Source organism: Xenia sp. Carnegie-2017, unplaced genomic scaffold (genome assembly GCF_021976095.1).
Source record: "Xenia sp. Carnegie-2017 unplaced genomic scaffold, XeniaSp_v1 HiC_scaffold_4, whole genome shotgun sequence".
In the NCBI taxonomy this organism is placed as follows: Eukaryota; Metazoa; Cnidaria; class Anthozoa; order Malacalcyonacea; family Xeniidae; genus Xenia; species Xenia sp. Carnegie-2017.
Window position 1 is genome coordinate 1,267,295 of NW_025813504.1, and position 20,144 is coordinate 1,287,438.

General features: G+C 33.2%; 1 protein-coding gene across 1 annotated transcript; it reads left to right on the forward strand.

The window, feature by feature from the left end:
- The first annotated feature begins 677 nt into the window (after positions 1-677).
- Positions 678-17,487, forward strand: LOC124455830. Its single transcript, XM_047006449.1, has 16 exons — positions 678-699; positions 1,012-1,427; positions 1,869-1,977; positions 2,506-2,607; positions 2,917-3,101; positions 3,482-3,841; positions 4,133-4,600; positions 5,051-6,388; positions 7,903-8,104; positions 8,801-9,028; positions 9,305-9,406; positions 9,821-10,333; positions 10,724-10,918; positions 11,854-11,925; positions 15,590-15,734; positions 16,240-17,487. The coding sequence occupies exons 1-16, from the start codon at positions 678-680 to the stop codon at positions 17,219-17,221; spliced, it is 5,439 nt and encodes a 1,812-aa protein (XP_046862405.1). The 3' UTR covers positions 17,222-17,487.
- Positions 17,488-20,144: the final 2,657 nt, after the last annotated feature.

Genomic DNA, 20,144 nt, shown 5'->3' on the forward strand with positions numbered 1-20,144 from the left:
ATCAATTTCTTCATCCCCTTGTTGACCATGAACGATGAATATTTGTCAACGTTTAAATAAGTAAAGTCGAACTTTGTCCATCTAGCTAGTGTAAATATTTATTTAGCAATATATAAGTTTTTACTTTGTGGATAAGTTTTCCAACTCAGAAATGCCTTCATAGAACAGCTTCAAAATGTCATTCAATTACGAAAAAATTTTTATATCTTTTATACTTCCTTGTATCTCAAATGCAAATTCAAATGTAAACAAAAAGTAAAATACTACAAATATATAAAACATAAAATGTAAATTACTAAAGAATTTTCTGTCTATAAAGAGTCCTATCTTCTTACAAAATCATTATTACCGATTCGTTAATATTATTAATAACAAATAAAGCCGTAGCTAGAGCTATATGCTTCACAAAACTCGGTAGTTTTCCAAGTAAAAAGTCTCGGTCATTTTTTATATAACTAAATAAAGTTACAACACAACAACGACAACAAACTTCCTCGTCTCAATCCAGTACACGGTCAATCTTGAACTCGTACCGTATATTAGTAAACTCTTATTAAAGCTCACTATTGACGCTAGAACATCACATTAAACACTACTTAAAAGTGTGTTATTAACACATGAGCTAACAGTGTAAAAAAAGCAGAGTGGGAATAAACAAAGTTGACAAAATAGGAATGATGGTGGATAACATTTACCAACGTAAATTTTCGAATATTTTAGGTTTGCTACTTTTCTAATCATCAAAAATATACGTCATGGGTAGAATAACTTAATCAATTCAATTAGACATCAAAATGCTTCCTATGGCCATGAAATATTGGCGTTAGTGACCTATTGAAAACTATCCGTGAAAGAATCTAATTTGTCGCATCGTTGCACATTTATCGCGCTTCACTTTTGTGATATCTTTTGAAGCTAAATAGCCAGTCTATTATCAGATCAGAGGGTTAACTGAGTCAATGAGCCCAGTTTTTCTCAATTAAGCTATATTTGGTTTTGTAATTGTTTTAGAATTGTCAAGGCTGGTGATAGACGATCGACAAAAATCACTTGGTCCTGAACATGTTGATGTAGCTACGACATTAAACAATCTTGGTAATGTGTATTATGATACCAACAAACATGCCAAAGCCGAAGAGTGTTATAAAAACACGTTGGAATTTCGACAAAAATCACTAGATCCTGAACATGTTGATGTAGCTAGGACTTTTCATGATCTTGGTAACGTGTACCATTATACTAAAGAATATGACAAAGCTAGAGAATTTTACGAAAAAGCGCTTGAAATTAAACAAATATCACTTGGTCCTGAACATGTTGATGTAGCTATGACTTTAAGCTCTCTTGGTAATGTGTATTATGAGACCAAGAAACATGCTAAAGCGAAAGAGTGTTATGAAAAAGCGTTAGAAATTCGACAAAAATCACTTGGTCCTAAACATGTTGATGTAGCTACGACTTTTTATAACATTGGTAATGTGTACCATCGTACTAAAGAATATGATAAAGCAAGAGAATTTCACGAAAAAGCGCTGGAAATTCGACAAAAATCGCTAGATCCTGAACATGTTGATGTAGCTACGACTTTGTACTTTCTTGGTATTGTGTATTATGATACCAACGAATATGCCAAAGCCAAAGAGTGTTATGAAAAAGCGTTGGAAATTCGACAAAAATCATATGGTCTCGAACATGTTGATGTAGCTACAACTTTTTATAATCTCGGTAAGGTGTATCGTCGTACGAAAGAATATGACAAAGCAAGAGAATTTCTCGAAAAAGCGTTGGAAATTGCACAAAAATCACTAGGTCCTGAACATGTTGATGTAGCCATGTTTTTACACTCTCTTGGTAATGTGTATTATGAGACTAACAAACATGCCAAAGCCAAAGAATGTTATAAAAAATCGTTGGAAATTGCACAAAAATCACTAGGTCCTGAACATATTGATGTAGCCATGTTTTTACACTCTCTTGGTAATGTGTATTATAAGACCAAGAAATATGCCAATGCAAAAGAGTGTTATGAAAAAGCGTTGGAAATTCGACAAAAATCACTTGGTCCAAAACATGTTGATGTAGCTACGACTTTAAGCAATCTTGGTAATGTGTACCTTTATACTAAAGAATATGACAAAACAAGAGAAATCCACGAAAAAGCGTTGGAAATTCGACAAAAATCACTAGATCCTGAACATGTTGATGTAGCTAGGAGTTTTTTTGATCTTGGTAAGGTGTACCTCGAATCTAAAGAATATGACAAAGCAAGAGAATTTCTTGAAAAAGCGTTGGAAATTGACCAAAAATCGGTAGGTCCTGAACATGTTAATGTAGCTTGGACTTTAAACTATCTTGGTAATGTGTATTATGAGACCAACAAACATGTCAAAGCCAAAGAGTGTTATGAAAAAGCGTTGGAAATTCGACAAAAATCACTTGGTCCAGAACATGTTGATGTAGCTGCGACTTTAAACAATCTTGGTAATGTGTACCTTTATACTGAAGAATTTGACAAAGCAAGACATTACTACGAAAAAGCACTGGAAATTCGACAGAAATCACTAGATCCTGAACATATTGATATCGCTAGGACTTTTTATGATCTTGGTAAGGTGTACCTTTATACTAAAGAATATGACAAAGCTAGACAATTTTTTGAAATAGCGTTGGAAATTGAACAAAAATCACTAGATCCTCAAGATGTTGATATGGCTACGACTTTGAACTCTCTTGGTAATCTGTATTATGAGACCAACAAAATTGCCAAAGCCAAAGAGTGTTATGAAAAAGCGTTGGAAATTCGGCAAATATCACTTGGTCCAGAACATGTTGATGTAGCTGCGACTTTAAACAATCTTGGTAATGTGTACCATCGTACTAAAGAATATGATAAAGCAAGAGAATTTCACGAAAAAGCGTTGGAAATTCGACAAAGATCGCTAGGTCCTGAAGATGTTGATGTAGCTACGACTTTGAACAATCTTGGTAATGTGTATTATGAGACCAAGCAATATGCCAAAGCTAAAGAGTATTATGAAAAAGCGTTGGAAATTCGACAAAAATCACTAGGTCCTGAACATGTTGATGTAGCTATGACTTTAAACAATCTTGGTAATGTGTATTATGAGACCAAGCAATATGCCAAAGCCAAAGAGTGTTATGAAAAAGCGTTGGAAATTCGACAAAAATCACTAGGTCCTGAACATGTTGATGTAGGTGCGACTTTTTATAACATTGGTAATGTGTACCTGATACTAAAGAATATGACAAAGCGAGAGAATCTTACGAAAAAGCGCTTGAAATTAAACAAATATCACTTGGTCCTGAACATGTTGATGTAGCTATGACTTTAAGCTCTCTTGGTAATGTATTATGAGACCAAGAAACATGCTAAAGCGAAAGAGTATTATGAAAAGCGTTGGAAATTCGACAAAAATCACTAGGTCCTGAACATGTTGATGTAGCTATGACTTTAAACAATCTTGGTAATGTGTATTATGAGACCAAGCAATATGCCAAAGCCAAAGAGTGTTATGAAAAAGCGTTGGAAATTCGACAAAAATCACTAGGTCCTGAACATGTTGATGTAGGTGCGACTTTTTATAACATTGGTAATGTGTACCTTGATACTAAAGAATATGACAAAGCGAGAGAATCTTACGAAAAAGCGCTTGAAATTAAACAAATATCACTTGGTCCTGAACATGTTGATGTAGCTATGACTTTAAGCTCTCTTGGTAATGTGTATTATGAGACCAAGAAACATGCTAAAGCGAAAGAGTATTATGAAAAAGCGTTGGAAATTCGACAAAAATCACTAGGTCCTGAACATGTTGATGTAGCTATGACTTTAAACAATCTTGGTAATGTGTATTATGAGACCAAGCAATATGCCAAAGCCAAAGAGTGTTATGAAAAAGCGTTGGAAATTCGACAAAAATCACTAGGTCCTGAACATGTTGATGTAGGTGCGACTTTTTATAACATTGGTAATGTGTACCTTGATACTAAAGAATATGACAAAGCGAGAGAATCTTACGAAAAAGCGTTGGAAATTGAACAAAATTCATTACCCCCTGAACATGTTGATGTAGCTATGACTTTGGACTCTCTTGGTAATGTGTATTATGAGACAAAGAAACATGCCAAAGCGGAAGAGTGTTATGAAAAAGCGTTAGAAATTCGAAAAAAATTACTAGCTCCTGAAGATGTTGATGTAGCTACGACTTTAAACAATCTTGGTAATGTGTACCATTGTACTAAACAATATGACAAAGCAAGAAAATTTCATGAAAAGGCGTTGGAAATTCGTCAAAAATCACTAGGTCCTGAAGATGTTGATGTAGCTAACACTTTAAAAAATCTTGGCATTGTGTACCATTGTACTAAAGAATATGACAAAGCGAGAGAATTTTACGAAAAGGCATTGGAAATTCAAGAAAAATCACTTGGTCCTGAACATGTTGATGTAGCTGTGACTTTTTATAATCTTGGCAATGTGTACCTTGATACTAAAGAAAATGATAAAGCGAGAGAATTTCACGAAAAAGCGCTGGAAATTCGACAAAAATTACTAGTTCCTGAACATGTTGATGTAGCTACGACTTTGAACTCTCTTGGTAATGTGTATTATGAGACTAACAAACATGCCAAAGCCAAAGAGTGTTATAAAAAAGCGTTGGAAATTCGACATAAATCACTTGGTCCTGAACATGTTGATGTAGCTACGACTTTAAGCTCTCTTGGTAATGTGTATTATGAGACTGACAAACATGCCAAAGCCGAAAAGTGTTATAAAAACGCGTTGGAAATTCGACAAAAATCACTAGATCCTGAACATGTTGATGTAGCTACGACTTTTCATGATCTTGGTAACGTGTACCATTATACTAAAGAATATGACAAAGCTAGAGAATTTTACGAAAAAGCGTTGGAAATTAAACAAAAATCACTTGGTCCTAAACATGTTGATGTAGCTACGACTTTAAGCTCTCTTGGTAATGTGTATTATGAGACTAACAAACATGCCAAAGCCAAAGAGTGTTATAAAAAAGCGTTGGAAATTCGACAAAAATCACTTGGTCCTGAATATGTTGATGTAGCTACGACATTAAACAATCTTGGTAATGTGTATTATGACACCAACAAACATGCCAAAGCCGAAGAGTGTTTTAAAAACGCGTTGGAAATTCGACAAAAATCACTAGATCCTAAACATGTTGATGTAGCTAGGACTTTTCATGATCTTGGTAACGTGTACCATTATACTAAAGAATATGACAAAGCTAGAGAATTTTACGAAAAAGCGCTTGAAATTAAACAAATATCACTTGGTTCTGAGCATGTTGATGTAGCTACGACTTTGAACTCTCTTGGTAATATGTATTATCGTATTGAAGAATATGACAAAGCAAGAGAATTTCACGAAAAAGCGTTGGGAATTCGACAAAAGTCACTTGGTCCTAAACATGTTGATGTGGCTTGGACTTTAAACATTCTTGGTAATGTGTATTATAACACCAACAAGTATTCCAAAGCAAAAGAGTGTTATGAAAAAGCGTTGGAAATTCGACAAAAATCACTTGGTCCTAAGCATGCTGATGTAGCTACGACTTTGAACGATCTTGGTATTGTGTATTATTATACCAACAAATATGCCAAAACAAAAGAGTGTTATGAAAAAGCGTTGGAAATTCAACAAAAATCACTAGGTCCTGAACATGTTTATGTAGCTACGACTTTAAACAATCTTGGTAATGTGTATTATTGTGCTAAAGAGTACGACAAAGCAAGAGAATTTCACGAAAAAGCGTTAGAAATTCGACAAAAATCACTTGGTCCTAAACATGTTGATGTAGCTTGGACTTTAAATATTCTTGGTAATGTGTATTATGGGACCAACAATCTTGCCAAAGCTAAAGAGTGTTATGAAAAAGCATTGAAAATTCGACAACAATCACTTGGTCCTGAACATGTTGATGTAGCGACGACTTTAAACAATCTTGGTAATGTGTATTACCGTACTAAAGAACATGACAAAGCAAGAGAATTTCACGAAAAAGCGTTGGAAATTCGACAAAAATCACTTGGTCCTAAACATGTTGATGTAGCTTGGACTTTAAACATTCTTGGTAATGTGTTTTATAATACCAACAACTATGCCAAAGCAAAAGAGTGCTATGAAAAAGCGCTAGAAATTCGACAAAAATCACTTGGTCCTAAACATGTTGATGTAGCTACGACTTTAAACGATCTTGGTATTGTATATTATTATACCAACAAATATGCCAAAGCTAAAGAGTGTTATGAAAAAGCGTTGGAAATTCAACAAAAATCACTAGGTCCTGAACATGTTTATGTAGCTACGACTTTAAACAATCTTGGTAATGTGTATTGCCGTACTAAAGAATATGACAAAGCAAGAGAATATCACGAAAAAGCGTTGGAAATTCGACGAAAATCACTTGGTCCTAAACATGTTGATGTAGCTTGGACTTTAAACATTCTTGGTAATGTGTTTTATAATACCAACAACTATGCCAAAGCAAAAGAGTGTTATGAAAAAGCTCTAGAAATTCGACAAAAATCACTTCGTCCTAAACATGTTGATGTAGCTACGACTTTAAACGATCTTGGTATTGTGTATTATTATACCAACAAATATGCCAAAGCTAAAGAGTGTTATGAAAAAGCGTTGGAAATTCAACAAAAATCACTAGGTCCTGAACATGTTTATGTAGCTACGACTTTAAACAATCTTGGTAACGTGTATTGTCGTACTAAAGAATATGACAAAGCAAGAGAATATCACGAAAAAGCGTTAGAAATTCGTCAAAAATCACTTGGTCCTAAACATGTTGATGTAGCTTGGACTTTAAATATTCTTGGTAATGTGTATTATGGGACCAACAATCTTGCCAAAGCTAAAGAGTGTTATGAAAAAGCATTGAAAATTCGACAACAATCACTTGGTCCTGAACATGTTGATGTAGCGACGACTTTAAACAATCTTGGTAATGTGTATTACCGTACTAAAGAACATGACAAAGCAAGAGAATTTCACGAAAAAGTGTTGGAAATTCGACAAAAATCACTTGGTCCTGAACACGTTGATGTAGCTTGGACTTTAAACATTCTTGGTAATGTGTATTATTCTACTAAAGAGTACGACAAAGCAAGAGAATTTCACGAAAAAGCGTTGGAAATTCGACAAAAATCACTTGGTCCTAAACATGTTGATGTAGCTTGGACTTTAAACATTCTTGGTAATGTGTTTTATAATACCAACAATTATGCCAAAGCAAAAGAGTGTTATGAAAAAGCGCTAGAAATTCGACAAAAATCACTTGGTCCTAAACATGTTGATGTAGCTACGACTTTAAACGATCTTGGTATTGTGTATTATTATACCAACAAATAGGCCAAAGCTAAAGAGTGTTATGAAAAAGCGTTGGAAATTCAACAAAAATCACTAGGTCCTGAACATGTTTATGTAGCTACGACTTTAAACAATCTTGGTAATGTGTATTGCCACTAAAAGAATATGACAAAGCAAGAGAATATCACGAAAAAGCGTTGGAAATTCGACGAAAATCACTTGGTCCTAAACATGTTGATGTAGCTTGGACTTTAAACATTCTTGGTAATGTGTTTTATAATACCAACAACTATGCCAAAGCAAAAGAGTGTTATGAAAAAGCTCTAGAAATTCGACAAAAATCACTTGGTCCTAAACATGTTGATGTAGCTACGACTTTAAACGATCTTGGTAGTGTGTATTATTATACCAACAAATATGCCAAAGCTAAAGAGTGTTATGAAAAAGCGTTGGAAATTCAACAAAAATCACTAGGTCCTGAACATGTTTATGTAGCTACGACTTTAAACAATCTTGGTAATGTGTATTGCCGTACTAAAGAATATGACAAAGCAAGAGAATATCACGAAAAAGCGTTAGAAATTCGTCAAAAATCACTTGGTCCTAAACATGTTGATGTAGCTTGGACTTTAAATATTCTTGGTAATGTGTATTATGGGACCAAAAATCTTGCCAAAGCTAAAGAGTGTTATGAAAAAGCATTGAAAATTCGACAACAATCACTTGGTCCTGAACATGTTGATGTAGCGACGACTTTAAACAATCTTGGTAATGTGTATTACCGTACTAAAGAACATGACAGAGCAAGAGAATTTCACGAAAAAGTGTTGGAAATTCGACAAAAATCACTTGGTCCTGAACACGTTGATGTAGCTTGGACTTTAAACATTCTTGGTAATGTGTATTATTCTACTAAAGAGTACGACAAAGCAAGAGAATTTCACGAAAAAGCGTTGGAAATTCGACAAAAATCACTTGGTCCTAAACATGTTGATGTAGCTTGGACTTTAAACATTCTTGGTAATGTGTTTTATAATACCAACACCTATGCCAAAGCAAAAGAGTGTTATGAAAAAGCTCTAGAAATTCGACAAAAATCACTTGGTCCTAAACATGTTGATGTAGCTACGACTTTAAGCTCTCTTGGTAATGTGTATTATGAGACTAACAAACATGCCAAAGCCAAAGAGTGTTATAAAAAAGCGTTGGAAATTCGACAAAAATCACTTGGTCCTGAACATGTTGATGTAGCTACGATATTAAACAATCTTGGTAATGTGTATTATGACACCAACAAACATGCCAAAGCCGAAGAGTGTTTTAAAAACGCGTTGGAAATTCGACAAAAATCACTAGATCCTGAACATGTTGATGTAGCTAGGACTTTTCATGATCTTGGTAACGTGTACCATTATACTAAAGAATATGACAAAGCTAGAGAATTTTACGAAAAAGCGCTTGAAATTAAACAAATATCACTTGGTTCTGAGCATGTTGATGTAGCTACGACTTTGAACTCTCTTGGTAATATGTATTATCGTATTGAAGAATATGACAAAGCAAGAGAATTTCACGAAAAAGCGTTGGGAATTCGACAAAAGTCACTTGGTCCTAAACATGTTGATGTGGCTTGGACTTTAAACATTCTTGGTAATGTGTATTATAACACCAACAAGTATTCCAAAGCAAAAGAGTGTTATGAAAAAGCGTTGGAAATTCGACAAAAATCACTTGGTCCTAAGCATGCTGATGTAGCTACGACTTTGAACGATCTTGGTATTGTGTATTATTATACCAACAAATATGCCAAAACAAAAGAGTGTTATGAAAAAGCGTTGGAAATTCAACAAAAATCACTAGGTCCTGAACATGTTTATGTAGCTACGACTTTAAACAATCTTGGTAATGTGTATTATTGTGCTAAAGAGTACGACAAAGCAAGAGAATTTCACGAAAAAGCGTTAGAAATTCGACAAAAATCACTTGGTCCTACACATATTGATGTAGCTTGGACTGTAAACATTCTTGGTAATGTGTATTATAATACCAACAACTATGCCAAAGCAAAAGAGTGTTATGAAAAAGCTCTAGAAATTCGACAAAAATCACTTGGTCCAAAACATCTTGATGTAGCTACGACTTTAAACGATCTTGGTATTGTGTATTATTATACCAACAAATATGCCAAAGCTAAAGAGTGTTATGAAAAAGCGTTGGAAATTCAACAAAAATCACTAGGTCCTGAACATGTTTATGTAGCTACGACTTTAAACAATCTTGGTAATGTGTATTGTCGTACTAAAGAATATGACAAAGCAAGAGAATATCACGAAATAGCGTTAGAAATTCGTCAAAAATCACTTGGTCCTAAACATGTTGATGTAGCTTGGACTTTAAATATTCTTGGTAATGTGTATTATGGGACCTACAATCTTGCCAAAGCTAAAGAGTGTTATGAAAAAGCATTGAAAATTCGACAACAATCACTTGGTCCTGAACATGTTGATGTAGCGACGACTTTAAACAATCTTGGTAATGTGTATTACCGTACTAAAGAACATGACAGAGCAAGAGAATTTCACGAAAAAGTGTTGGAAATTCGACAAAAATCACTTGGTCCTGAACACGTTGATGTAGCTTGGACTTTAAACATTCTTGGTAATGTGTATTATTCTACTAAAGAGTACGACAAAGCAAGAGAATTTCACGAAAAAGCGTTGGAAATTCGTGAAAAATCACTTGGTCCTGAACACGTTGATGTAGCTTGGACTTTAAACATTCTTGGTAATGTGTATTATAATACCAACAACTATGCCAAAGCAAAAGAATGTTATGAAAAAGCGCTAGAAATTCAACAAAAATCACGTGGTCCTAAACATGTTCATGTAGCTACGACTTTAAATGATCTTGGTATTGTGTATTATTATACCAACAAATATGCCAAAGCCAAAGAGTGTTATGAAAAAGCTCTGGAAATTCAAAAAAAATCACTGGGTCCTGAACATGTTTATGTAGTTACGACATTAAACAATCTTGGTAATGTGTATTATCGTAGTAAAGAATATGACAAAGCAAGAGAATTTCACGAAAAAGCATTGGAAATTCGACAAAAATCATTTGGCCCTGAGTACGTTGATGCAACTTGGACTTTAAACATTCTAGGTAATGTGTATTATTATACCAACAAATATGCCAAAGCCATAGAGTGTTATGAAAAAGCGTTGGAAAATCAACAAAAGTCAGTAGGTCCTGAAAATGTTGATGTAGCTACGACTTTAAACGATCTTGGTAATGTGTATTATAAGACCAACAAATATGCCAAAGCCAAAGAGTGTTATGAAAAAGCGTTGGAAATTCGAGAAAAATTACTTAGTCTTGAACATGTTGATGTAGCCAAGACTTTAAATAATCTTGGTAATTTGTATCATCGTAATAAAGAATATGACAGAGCAAAAGAATTTTATGAAAGAGCGCAGTCAATTCGAAAAAAATCAATTGCTTCGGATCATGTTGTTGTTACTGAATCTTCGAACAGTATTGGTATGTTATTCTTTACTTTTGTATATTGTAGCATATATAAGGGTTTTAAAGTGTATATTTTGAGGTTTTTCAAGTTTCAGAAAAATTTTTAAGTCTTTTTGTTTACAAATCATGAATTCTTCTTGTCTTATGTTTGGCTAGATCTGATCAGAAAAAAAAATTTTTAAGAATCTTTATAAAATTAGTTAAAGCCGTTTCTGGTTAAATTAAGATTCATTTGGACTCATGATATTATTGTAGGCCGTTTAACCATTCTGAGCATTTACCTAGTTAAGGTCTCTTACATATAATCCGTTTGTAGAGCTATCCTAAAATACATAAAAAAGATTGGTTTCTTGAAGTTTCATGCAAATTGAGAACAATATAATGCACTTCAACATTTATTTAGGAGCAAAATTATTTTAAATCTCTTTAAAGATATAAATAAAACTAAACTAAAATAAACTACTAAGGAACAACCACATATGCAACTTAAACTTGTTTTTGGTAAACTTTTCATCGTTTTCTTTCCATCTTATGCTTTATTTACGTATGCTTTAAAAAAATCTCAAGTACTCTATTTAAAATTTTTCTTGCTTTTTGTCATAGCTAAAAGGCTGGAACAAGAAAACTTAAGCAAAAGTTAAAACATAAGTAAAGTTTTACATTTTTCAGTTTTTTTATTTCAGTTTTTTTATTTTAAGAAAAATACCAGATTTACAATACTTGGATTTTAAAAAGTTACTTTATTACTTGAAAAACCTAGATTGATATATGACTTTGTTCTTGGAAAGAACGTGTAACTAAATTCAAATAATTTATTTGAAGAATTGATTCTTGGTTGTTTTATAAACTCCAGTTAACTCGGTCTTCACCTAGAAACATATTTATCATTAAAAACACTCTTCTACTTTATGCTATGGTTCACCTGCTCTACTTTTATATCTTTTTTAAAGAAATAAAGTCTGGTGATACTGCTGATGCTGAAACCCCTTCAAATTTCCACGTTCATACGGAGAAAATAAGAGGTATGCTTATTTTATTAGAAGGTAAATATACAAATTTGGAGCTTTATTAAATGAACTCTTTAATGTCAAAAAGAGGGTAAATCGCGAAAATACTTGGAATCTAGATCAAATTGATTCCATTTATTCTTCAAACATTCTTTAACTTTTGTTTATAAATATTCTTCATTGTTATAAAACTTAGCGGTCAGAACATTTAGCAATCACAGATAACGCAAAACCATTCAAATTTTGGTGTTATTTTTAGGTTGTAGTATTTCAAATAACACATGTTACTTTTCTGACATTAAGATAATTTAAAAAACAAGCAATGATAATAACAATTTTTATACACAAAACCTCAAACGTAAAGCACATCCAGTGTCTCGCTTTTCCTTATTCCTTCCCAAAAAAAAGATAGATACAGTTTTATAGGTAAAAATATGGAAGAAAATAAATTAATTAAATTGTATTCTTTACTGACAATTTTAATATCACAACTATTTCAAATCAAATTTAAAAATAATCATTTTGACTACATAGATAACCTATCCCATAAAAACTCTTCGCTGAAACCAAGTAGTTTCCCGCATGTAGTGCGTTTCAAATATTAGAATATGTTTGCGTTACATTTTTTATGCTACAATTTTTTGTTAACGCACAATATCAAACCTATAACAAATTAAAAAACAATATAAAAACTTAGAAGACATAAGCTTGGGAGCAAATTACTTCTGTGCATAATTTTGATCTTAAGACAATAAACACTATGTTATGCTTTCGCTTATCATGATGACGAGTGGAATTAAAATCTATAACTTCAGTTTTAAGGTATGTCTTGCTCAATTTTTTGACTCCAATTCTTCATCAGCTAAGTCATTACGTAGAAACATGATATTTTTAAAGTTTTTATAGTATTACACCTATTGTAAACAGCATATTATTACATTATTTAGTAAACACGTAAATAAAAACTTAGCCAAATTAACAGATAATTTCTTGTGCAGAGACACGCACCGACCAAGTGAGTTTTACTTTGTTTCCAGCAGTGAATACGCTTTTTCTGATTTGGTACCAGTTCTCCATAAAACTTATAAGTGGTTTAGCATCTTTGCCCCCCATATAAACAAACAAAAGCAAAACCAGTTTATGAGTATGTTGTTTCAGTTAGAGTTTTGACGTCAGGGATTTTAAATTCTGACAATCAGTACCTTTCTAACATCGCATATTACTTTACATTTGGCAAAGCTGGTTTAAATTCTTTTTATTTACGTAGATTCTCTTCTACTTAGCGAAATATACACAGTATAAGATTCCCTGTAAGAAGAGGCGTAACTAGAACGTTAATTGGTAGGTGCATATTTATATATTCCGTTGTGCCCTACTGATTTCTTTTAAAAGGAAATTGAATTTTAAAAGAAATCAGTAGGGCACAACTGAATATATGATTATACACCATCCCCACCTTAATTAACGTTCTAGTTACGCTTCTGCCTCTAAGATTCCCCAATGATATTATTTGATATCGTTGAGATGATGTAGCGTACTATATTTGCCTTGAAATTAGACAAACAAGTAATCCTTATTTTTTTACCGGCTGTGAATCTTTGGGTTAGATTTGTAGAACGAGACATTCCTTTGTTGGATAAATGCTTTCAAATAGCAAATGCACTTCTTTGCAGTCTTCGTGATGCTAAATATTTATATTGTCCGATTAGATTTATTTTCAAATCTCGCACTTAGTCCAGTGAGTAAGACACTGTAGTAATCACTGCATTTGAGTTTCTTTCTGAAATCAGGTATAAGACTCAACATTTTGTAACAACAACTCAACTGTATTTTAGAATCATGACCAGGCAGTGTTATATAAGCATTAAATTTCCAATCCATTTCTTAATGTTGTTGTTTTTCGATTTTCAAACACTCTATAGTAAAATTGACAATAAATGACTCCTGGTAGCTAGGTATAATTTTCCGGGATGCTAGGTATAATTTTCCTAATATCCCCGCAACCTCCGGTTTGAAGATCTTATTTAATGCTATTAGGTTTTTGGAATGCTTCGCAAAAATAGTGGCTTTTATAAAATATTGAGATTGCCATGGATGATCAGTTTTTCATTGGGCTAATTATAAATACAGGTTGCTGACAAATCTGGTTGCTGCACGATAATTCCTACTTAGTCAAATGGTTCTAAGAAATGGAAAAAGGAAACAGCAAATATTTTGCAAGGGGCTCATATCTTGTTCCGAAAACATTTTATTGTTGAAACGACTGTAGCACTATAACACACCAAGTCAAGTGTAGTAAATTTGTGAAAAGTATAAGTTTCCCTGTAACACTTGTGTTTTCATGCAAACTCTCCGCCTTTTTGTTTTCTTGGGAGAATCATGAATGTATGAATATTGTCCCCCTCCCTCACTGATGTTAAGTAATTTCAGGTAATGTGAAAAGTCTCGCGTTTTTAAAACCTTTTTGAAGTGGTAAGATGACATGGAACATAATGTTATACTGGAAAACATCAAATTCATTATGACTAATGTAAACGATACACTTAGAAAGAAATACAAAGAGTGGAAATCAAAGATACGAAGTTAAATGTCTTAAACAGTTATCCATGGTTCTGTAGCAATTTAATATTGAATAATATACCCAAACAAATGCAGTTGAAACTTTTTAATCTAACTATAAAGAAACAGTTTTGGTATTTTTTAGGTCACAGGCGGCAAAACAGGATTTTGATAATGCGACACTCGTTTAGCTATCTGATAAAAAACATCATCCAATCAAAATATAATTTGAGTCGATTTTTGTTTTTTGCATCCAAAAAATATTGGAAGTGTAAATGTTCTTTTCCACTCATCGCAAAATGCTCTCGCTGCGAGCTTGCGAGTCTGTTCGCGCGATCAAAAAATTTTGTTCAAATAATTTAACAATGCTGCAATTCATTGTCAGCTCGCTGTGAGTAACTCCCAGGCACTCGCAGCGAGCTTGCGAGTACGTTTTGCGATAAGTTGAAAAGAACCTTAAGAGTGTTGATTCGAGCCTCGCAAACCTTCAAAAAACGTTTAGCAAACATAAATTTTTTGCGATAACCTTCTGGGTCATTATTATGTACAACTACTTTTTTAACTAAAATCCATGTGTTTTCGACAATGCGGCAAATTGCCAGCGGTTTAAAAACACGAGTAAGAAAAAGAGCTTTTACAAAGGTGATGGAAAAGAGCGTACTGTTCAAATTAAAACAATCAATTCAAATGAGCAAATATTCTTCAAGAGGCAAAAGAAAATTAACCACTGGGAAATATTACGTTTACAAAGTAACTACGATATTTTTTAAAATGAATGGGCTGTTTTAGTCTCAGAAAATTATAGTCTAACCATGACAGAAACTTTAGTTTTCCAACCACCTTTCAACTCTAGGCTCCTCCAGAATGTAATTATACTGATGGAACACTAATTAGAAATAAAGGCTTTAGAAAATCTATCTTTGGCGTCATTCGTATATGTGCAAGGGGACACATTCATATATTCTGCTATGTCTGGCTAATTTCATTTAAAGAATAAATTTTGCCTTCAAAAGTAATTATGACGTAGTTTTAAGTTATATATGAGTGGTTCATTACTAAAATAAATAAGATACAGAATTTTCGTTATGGATGATATTACTGTTATTACTATTCTTTGCAGATACAAACAAGGAAATACAAGAAGAGTGTGAGACCGACGATTCGAGTGAAAGCGAAGACGAAGACGAAGACATTGCTGACTTCAAAAAGAAATTTCTTGATGAAAACTGCAAGATCCGTCCTGAAGTTTGGAAAAAACTAAATAGGTGAATTCATTAATTGTGGCAATCAAAACCAATTAGATGTTAGCTAAATGTTTTTGAACATCGTAAATGATCTAATAAACGCTCGGGGCGTTTAATAAAATTTAGCTGTTCTGCAGGGGAGGACATTTTATTGATACAAAGCGCTTTATAGAGAAAGGTGTCTTTTTTAAATTTTATTGTAATATTGTAAAGAATGAAAACAAAACTAAGACGAAATACATAGTTTACATTACATTTATGATAATACAATACAATTATTATATTATCATAAATGTAATGTAGTAGTGGTCGTTTATTAAATGGAAGGCGTTTACTTGACAGAGAGCGTTTATTTGATCATTTACAGTATGAATTTTTTTTACTTATTAATACCTAGTTTGTTTTATCGTGTAGCAGGAAAAGTTAAAAACATTCCCATTTTCGAATTTCTGTTGAAAAATACTATGACGTGTGAATCCTTAGTGTAAGTTTTACTCTTCTTTCTGTTTTTTGTCTTTATTTATAGTTTTTCGTGGTTGAACGGAGAATTTGGAATAAAATGGCTTCCTAAGCCTTCTTTTTATGTGACCGCGAGCGATGTAAAAAAAGAAGATGTAATTAGATGTATTGAGAATGAATTTGGAAGAGAGGATTCTAAATACTTTGAATTTCGTATCGAAGATTTAAAGGAGAAACCAAAATTTCGACTTTTATCGAACATAAAAGTTAAACAAAAGCATTGTACTTTGTCTGAACAAAATGATGTTTATGATAATCATCGGATTTCAAATGGCACATTGACTATGTTTTGCTGCAAAGAGAAACAGCATTTCGCCTTGACTTGTGCCCACGTAGCATGTATTTCTGATCGTCAAGAATGTCAAAAAACGTTTAACTCACCTAACGACGTCAAAGAAGTATATGAATCACTTAAAGCAATAGAAGCTGGATTGACCAATTGCAGTGAATATTTCTATATTTCCCCTGAAGGTAATGAAATTAGACTTGGTGAGCAAGCCTTCTTCAAATATAATGATGAAAATGACATAATGGTAATAAAGGTTGAAAATGATGCCAATGATCCGTCCATTGATTGCACTAAAGCTCTTTTCGACGTAGATATTCCTCGTCAATGGAATAAAACATGGGATAGATTGCCCGATAAAATAAGGAAAAAAAAAGGTGTTGAAATGAAAAAGAACGGTTGCAGCAAAACAGGAAAACTTGTTGATATCAACTATGGGTGCAGGTACAATGGCCAACTCCTATTTAAAAATGCTCTTAGGGTGGAGAGTAGCGAAGATTTTCTTCGACATGGTGATTCGGGAGTTCTCGTGTATTTTGAGGATAAAAGAAGAGGGGTAAACGTGCCTTTAGGATACGGCGTTTTGCAAAATGAAAAAGAAAGCAATACTTATGTTTGCCTTCGACTAGATGAAGCTTTGAAGGCTTTTGGTTTAACTGGGTGTGGTTGCTACAAGACTGGGTGCGGTTGGGCACATAAATAGATAAAACTCTTTGTTGGCTTTTTTTAACTTTCTTACTTTTTAAAACAATTCAACTGATTTTTAGTATTTTTCGAAAAATTAGTTGCTTTTATACGTAACGGTAAAAAAATGGCAGTCGAGTGCCCGGTCTACTAAACCTCGATGCAGACTTTTTAAATACATACATGGTATAACGCTCATTTATAGGCACAGTATAAAGCACAGTAAGATTGTAATTCTGGCAAGTATTTATTTGCAAGAACGATGCTAAATTAAATCGATTAGACCAAACAAGTGATAATCATTGACATTAATTGTAAAATAATAATAATATCTGAGCATTTTAAGATCTTCACATTTCAATCCATGCACATGCTGTCTGAGCTCTTAAGTCTGAGCAAGAAATCTAATTAGACATCGTTCAGCTCGTCACCTTCTGTATTGATATTATTGATCACATATTTTACATGCAGGCTTGCCTTATAAATCTATCAATTATGCTATATCCATATCATTAAAATAATCCTGGGCACCAGCCATTGATATGTATATTACAGGGCGCGTATCACTAACTGAATTTAAGGCGGTAGTGAAGATTGGCCGCCTTATTGAAAACTCTTACATCACGAGGTTGACATACAAAGTATAATAATTTCTGCTACAAAAAATTGCGAGAAGCGTCTCTTATGGTGCTTTTGACAAAACAGCTTCACGTGGAAAGATTTTTTAGCGTTTATTAGTACAAAGCGCTCCAAAATTCATTGCAATCGTGTTTCTTTACTATAGATTATTCTTATGAGTGGGACTGTTCAATATGGCGGCGCATCTTTGCATCGTGACGTAAGGTAGTGATTTCAGTTTCAGAATAGAAGAATTTTGCAAATATTTTCAAAAATTATTCTGTGCTATTTCGATCACTCGGATCATTTTTTTATCAATTCTTTAATAAAGCCTAAAGTAACAAAAACTGCCCTTAGAGTGAGCATATCATCAATTTCCGTCCTTATATCTCTCCTTAATTTAATGCTTTTCTCTTCAAGTGGAAAAAAGATTAAGTTTTGTTTGTTTTAAAATCCTAATTGTTATCGACAAAGTGAAAGCGTAGACCATGTTTTCGCATTCTTTTTTTAAACGATTTTTAAACAGCAAACACAAGGTATAAAAACTGAGAGCCTCCAGCAACAGCCCTTTTTATAATTTGTTGTACAAAAGATGCTGATAATAGCTTTTGATATAGCGCAATCAAGATAAAAAAGATCTTGTTTATAAAACATTGAGCCTCCGCCTTTCGGCAGTGCCAAAGTTCGCTTAACAAACTACCAAAATGCATTGCAAACTACACACACAGGTGCAAGGTAAGGAAACAAGCAGTTATTCCATTGAATTTTTTCGGATGACGAATCTCTTAGTTACCATAATGGTAGCAATTGCATTTTCTGACCAAAAACGACGCAAAGCCGGTTATCAGCAATCATTAATTCATTAATATATATCACTGACTTGCGCAATGAAAAGGTATAACTGTTTATTCTTCATAAGGTGTTCATTTATATTATAATTCTAATGTAGAGAATAAAAAGTGAAATCAATTAAAAGTATAAAATTTTTTTTTGTAAGCATATTGCTTTGAGATTTACAAAACAGTCAAACAATTTTTCTATTTGCTGTTTTCGACAATTTGGTCAAAATGTCAATGTTGTTGTCAAAATTATTGAAGCGTTTACTCTTGCACAGCAATCAACTTTTAAACAACATAATTCAATACATTAGCAAATAAAAATTAACGTTTTAATGAGAACTAAATCGAGCATGATTATCGACTACGATAAATGCATCACAAAAGTTAAAGTTTTTTAACTAAAGAGTAACAACAGTAAAAAACTTAAAGCGTATCCTTATTTCACATTAAAATCTTCTCCTATTTCACATTAAAATCATAATGCACTGTTAATTTCAAGTAACTCCTTGAAATTAACAGTGCATTATGATTATCATGCACGAATATTAAGTGTATGTAATCATCGACATGTTTATACATACTATAGAGTGTCTGTTAATTCGAATTCCTCGCAAGCTAATTCATCACGAACATGAAACTTTTAGCAAATATATTATTTACTATGGTCGTTCTTTATTGTATTATATAATGTTTATATTTTGTGAAAACAGGAATAATCTTCAGAAAAATATCGAAAGACGATCATAAAAAAAAAGTAAATGTACGTTTCTGCTAAAAATTTTCTCCCGGTAAAACATCCCACATCATCAGCATCATCAATATCAAAGGGGACAAACAACCAGTGGACAAAGGACAAACAACCAATGACAAAGATCAACCAAACGAACGACAAAGTGCAGTTTACAAACTGAACACAATCAAGGAACAAAGAAAGAAGACAAAATCAACCATATTGCAGAACATCGCCAACTGGGCAAACAAGTACAGGAGAAAGACAAGAAACCAAGGACAAAGAACAACAAAACGAATGACAATCTGCAGTTTACAAACTGGGACTCAGCAGAATGCATTACTTACAGCACTTTCTACAGGCGATGGCCTACGTTACACAGTTGGTATAACAAAACCCACTGAACAAATCACAATTACTGGCACCTTACAAACGACTTATTTACAACCTATAACAGAGGAACAATTCAGCACATTTTTCAGACTAATCTATAATCCACAATTGACACCCAAACTTTTCCTCTACCCACAATACGATAACGCATGAACCAGACAACAAAAATGGCAAACCAGACTTTAACCCCTTAATTGACTGTGAATAAGACTACCGCAAAGGTTGTTAAAACGTCAGTCAACATCAAAACCAACAGTCCTTCTCAGGAATGTACTAAGCTGGATGGATGATCTTCTCAGGAATGTACTAACCTGGATTGAGTTTATGTCATGTCCATTCTTGATTTTAGGTTCTATTCGCAT

Bases quoted from the DNA above. Each gene is read 5' to 3' on its own strand.
- LOC124455830 (XM_047006449.1), top strand. From the start codon at position 678: ATGGTGGATAACATTTACCAAC. The intron at 6,389-7,902 runs GTGTATTGCCGT...CTTGGTAATGTG, and splicing joins CTTTAAACAATCTTGGTAAT to TATTGCCGTACTAAAGAATA. The intron at 8,105-8,800 runs GTCCTGAACATG...ATTATACTAAAG, and splicing joins AATTCGACAACAATCACTTG to AATATGACAAAGCTAGAGAA.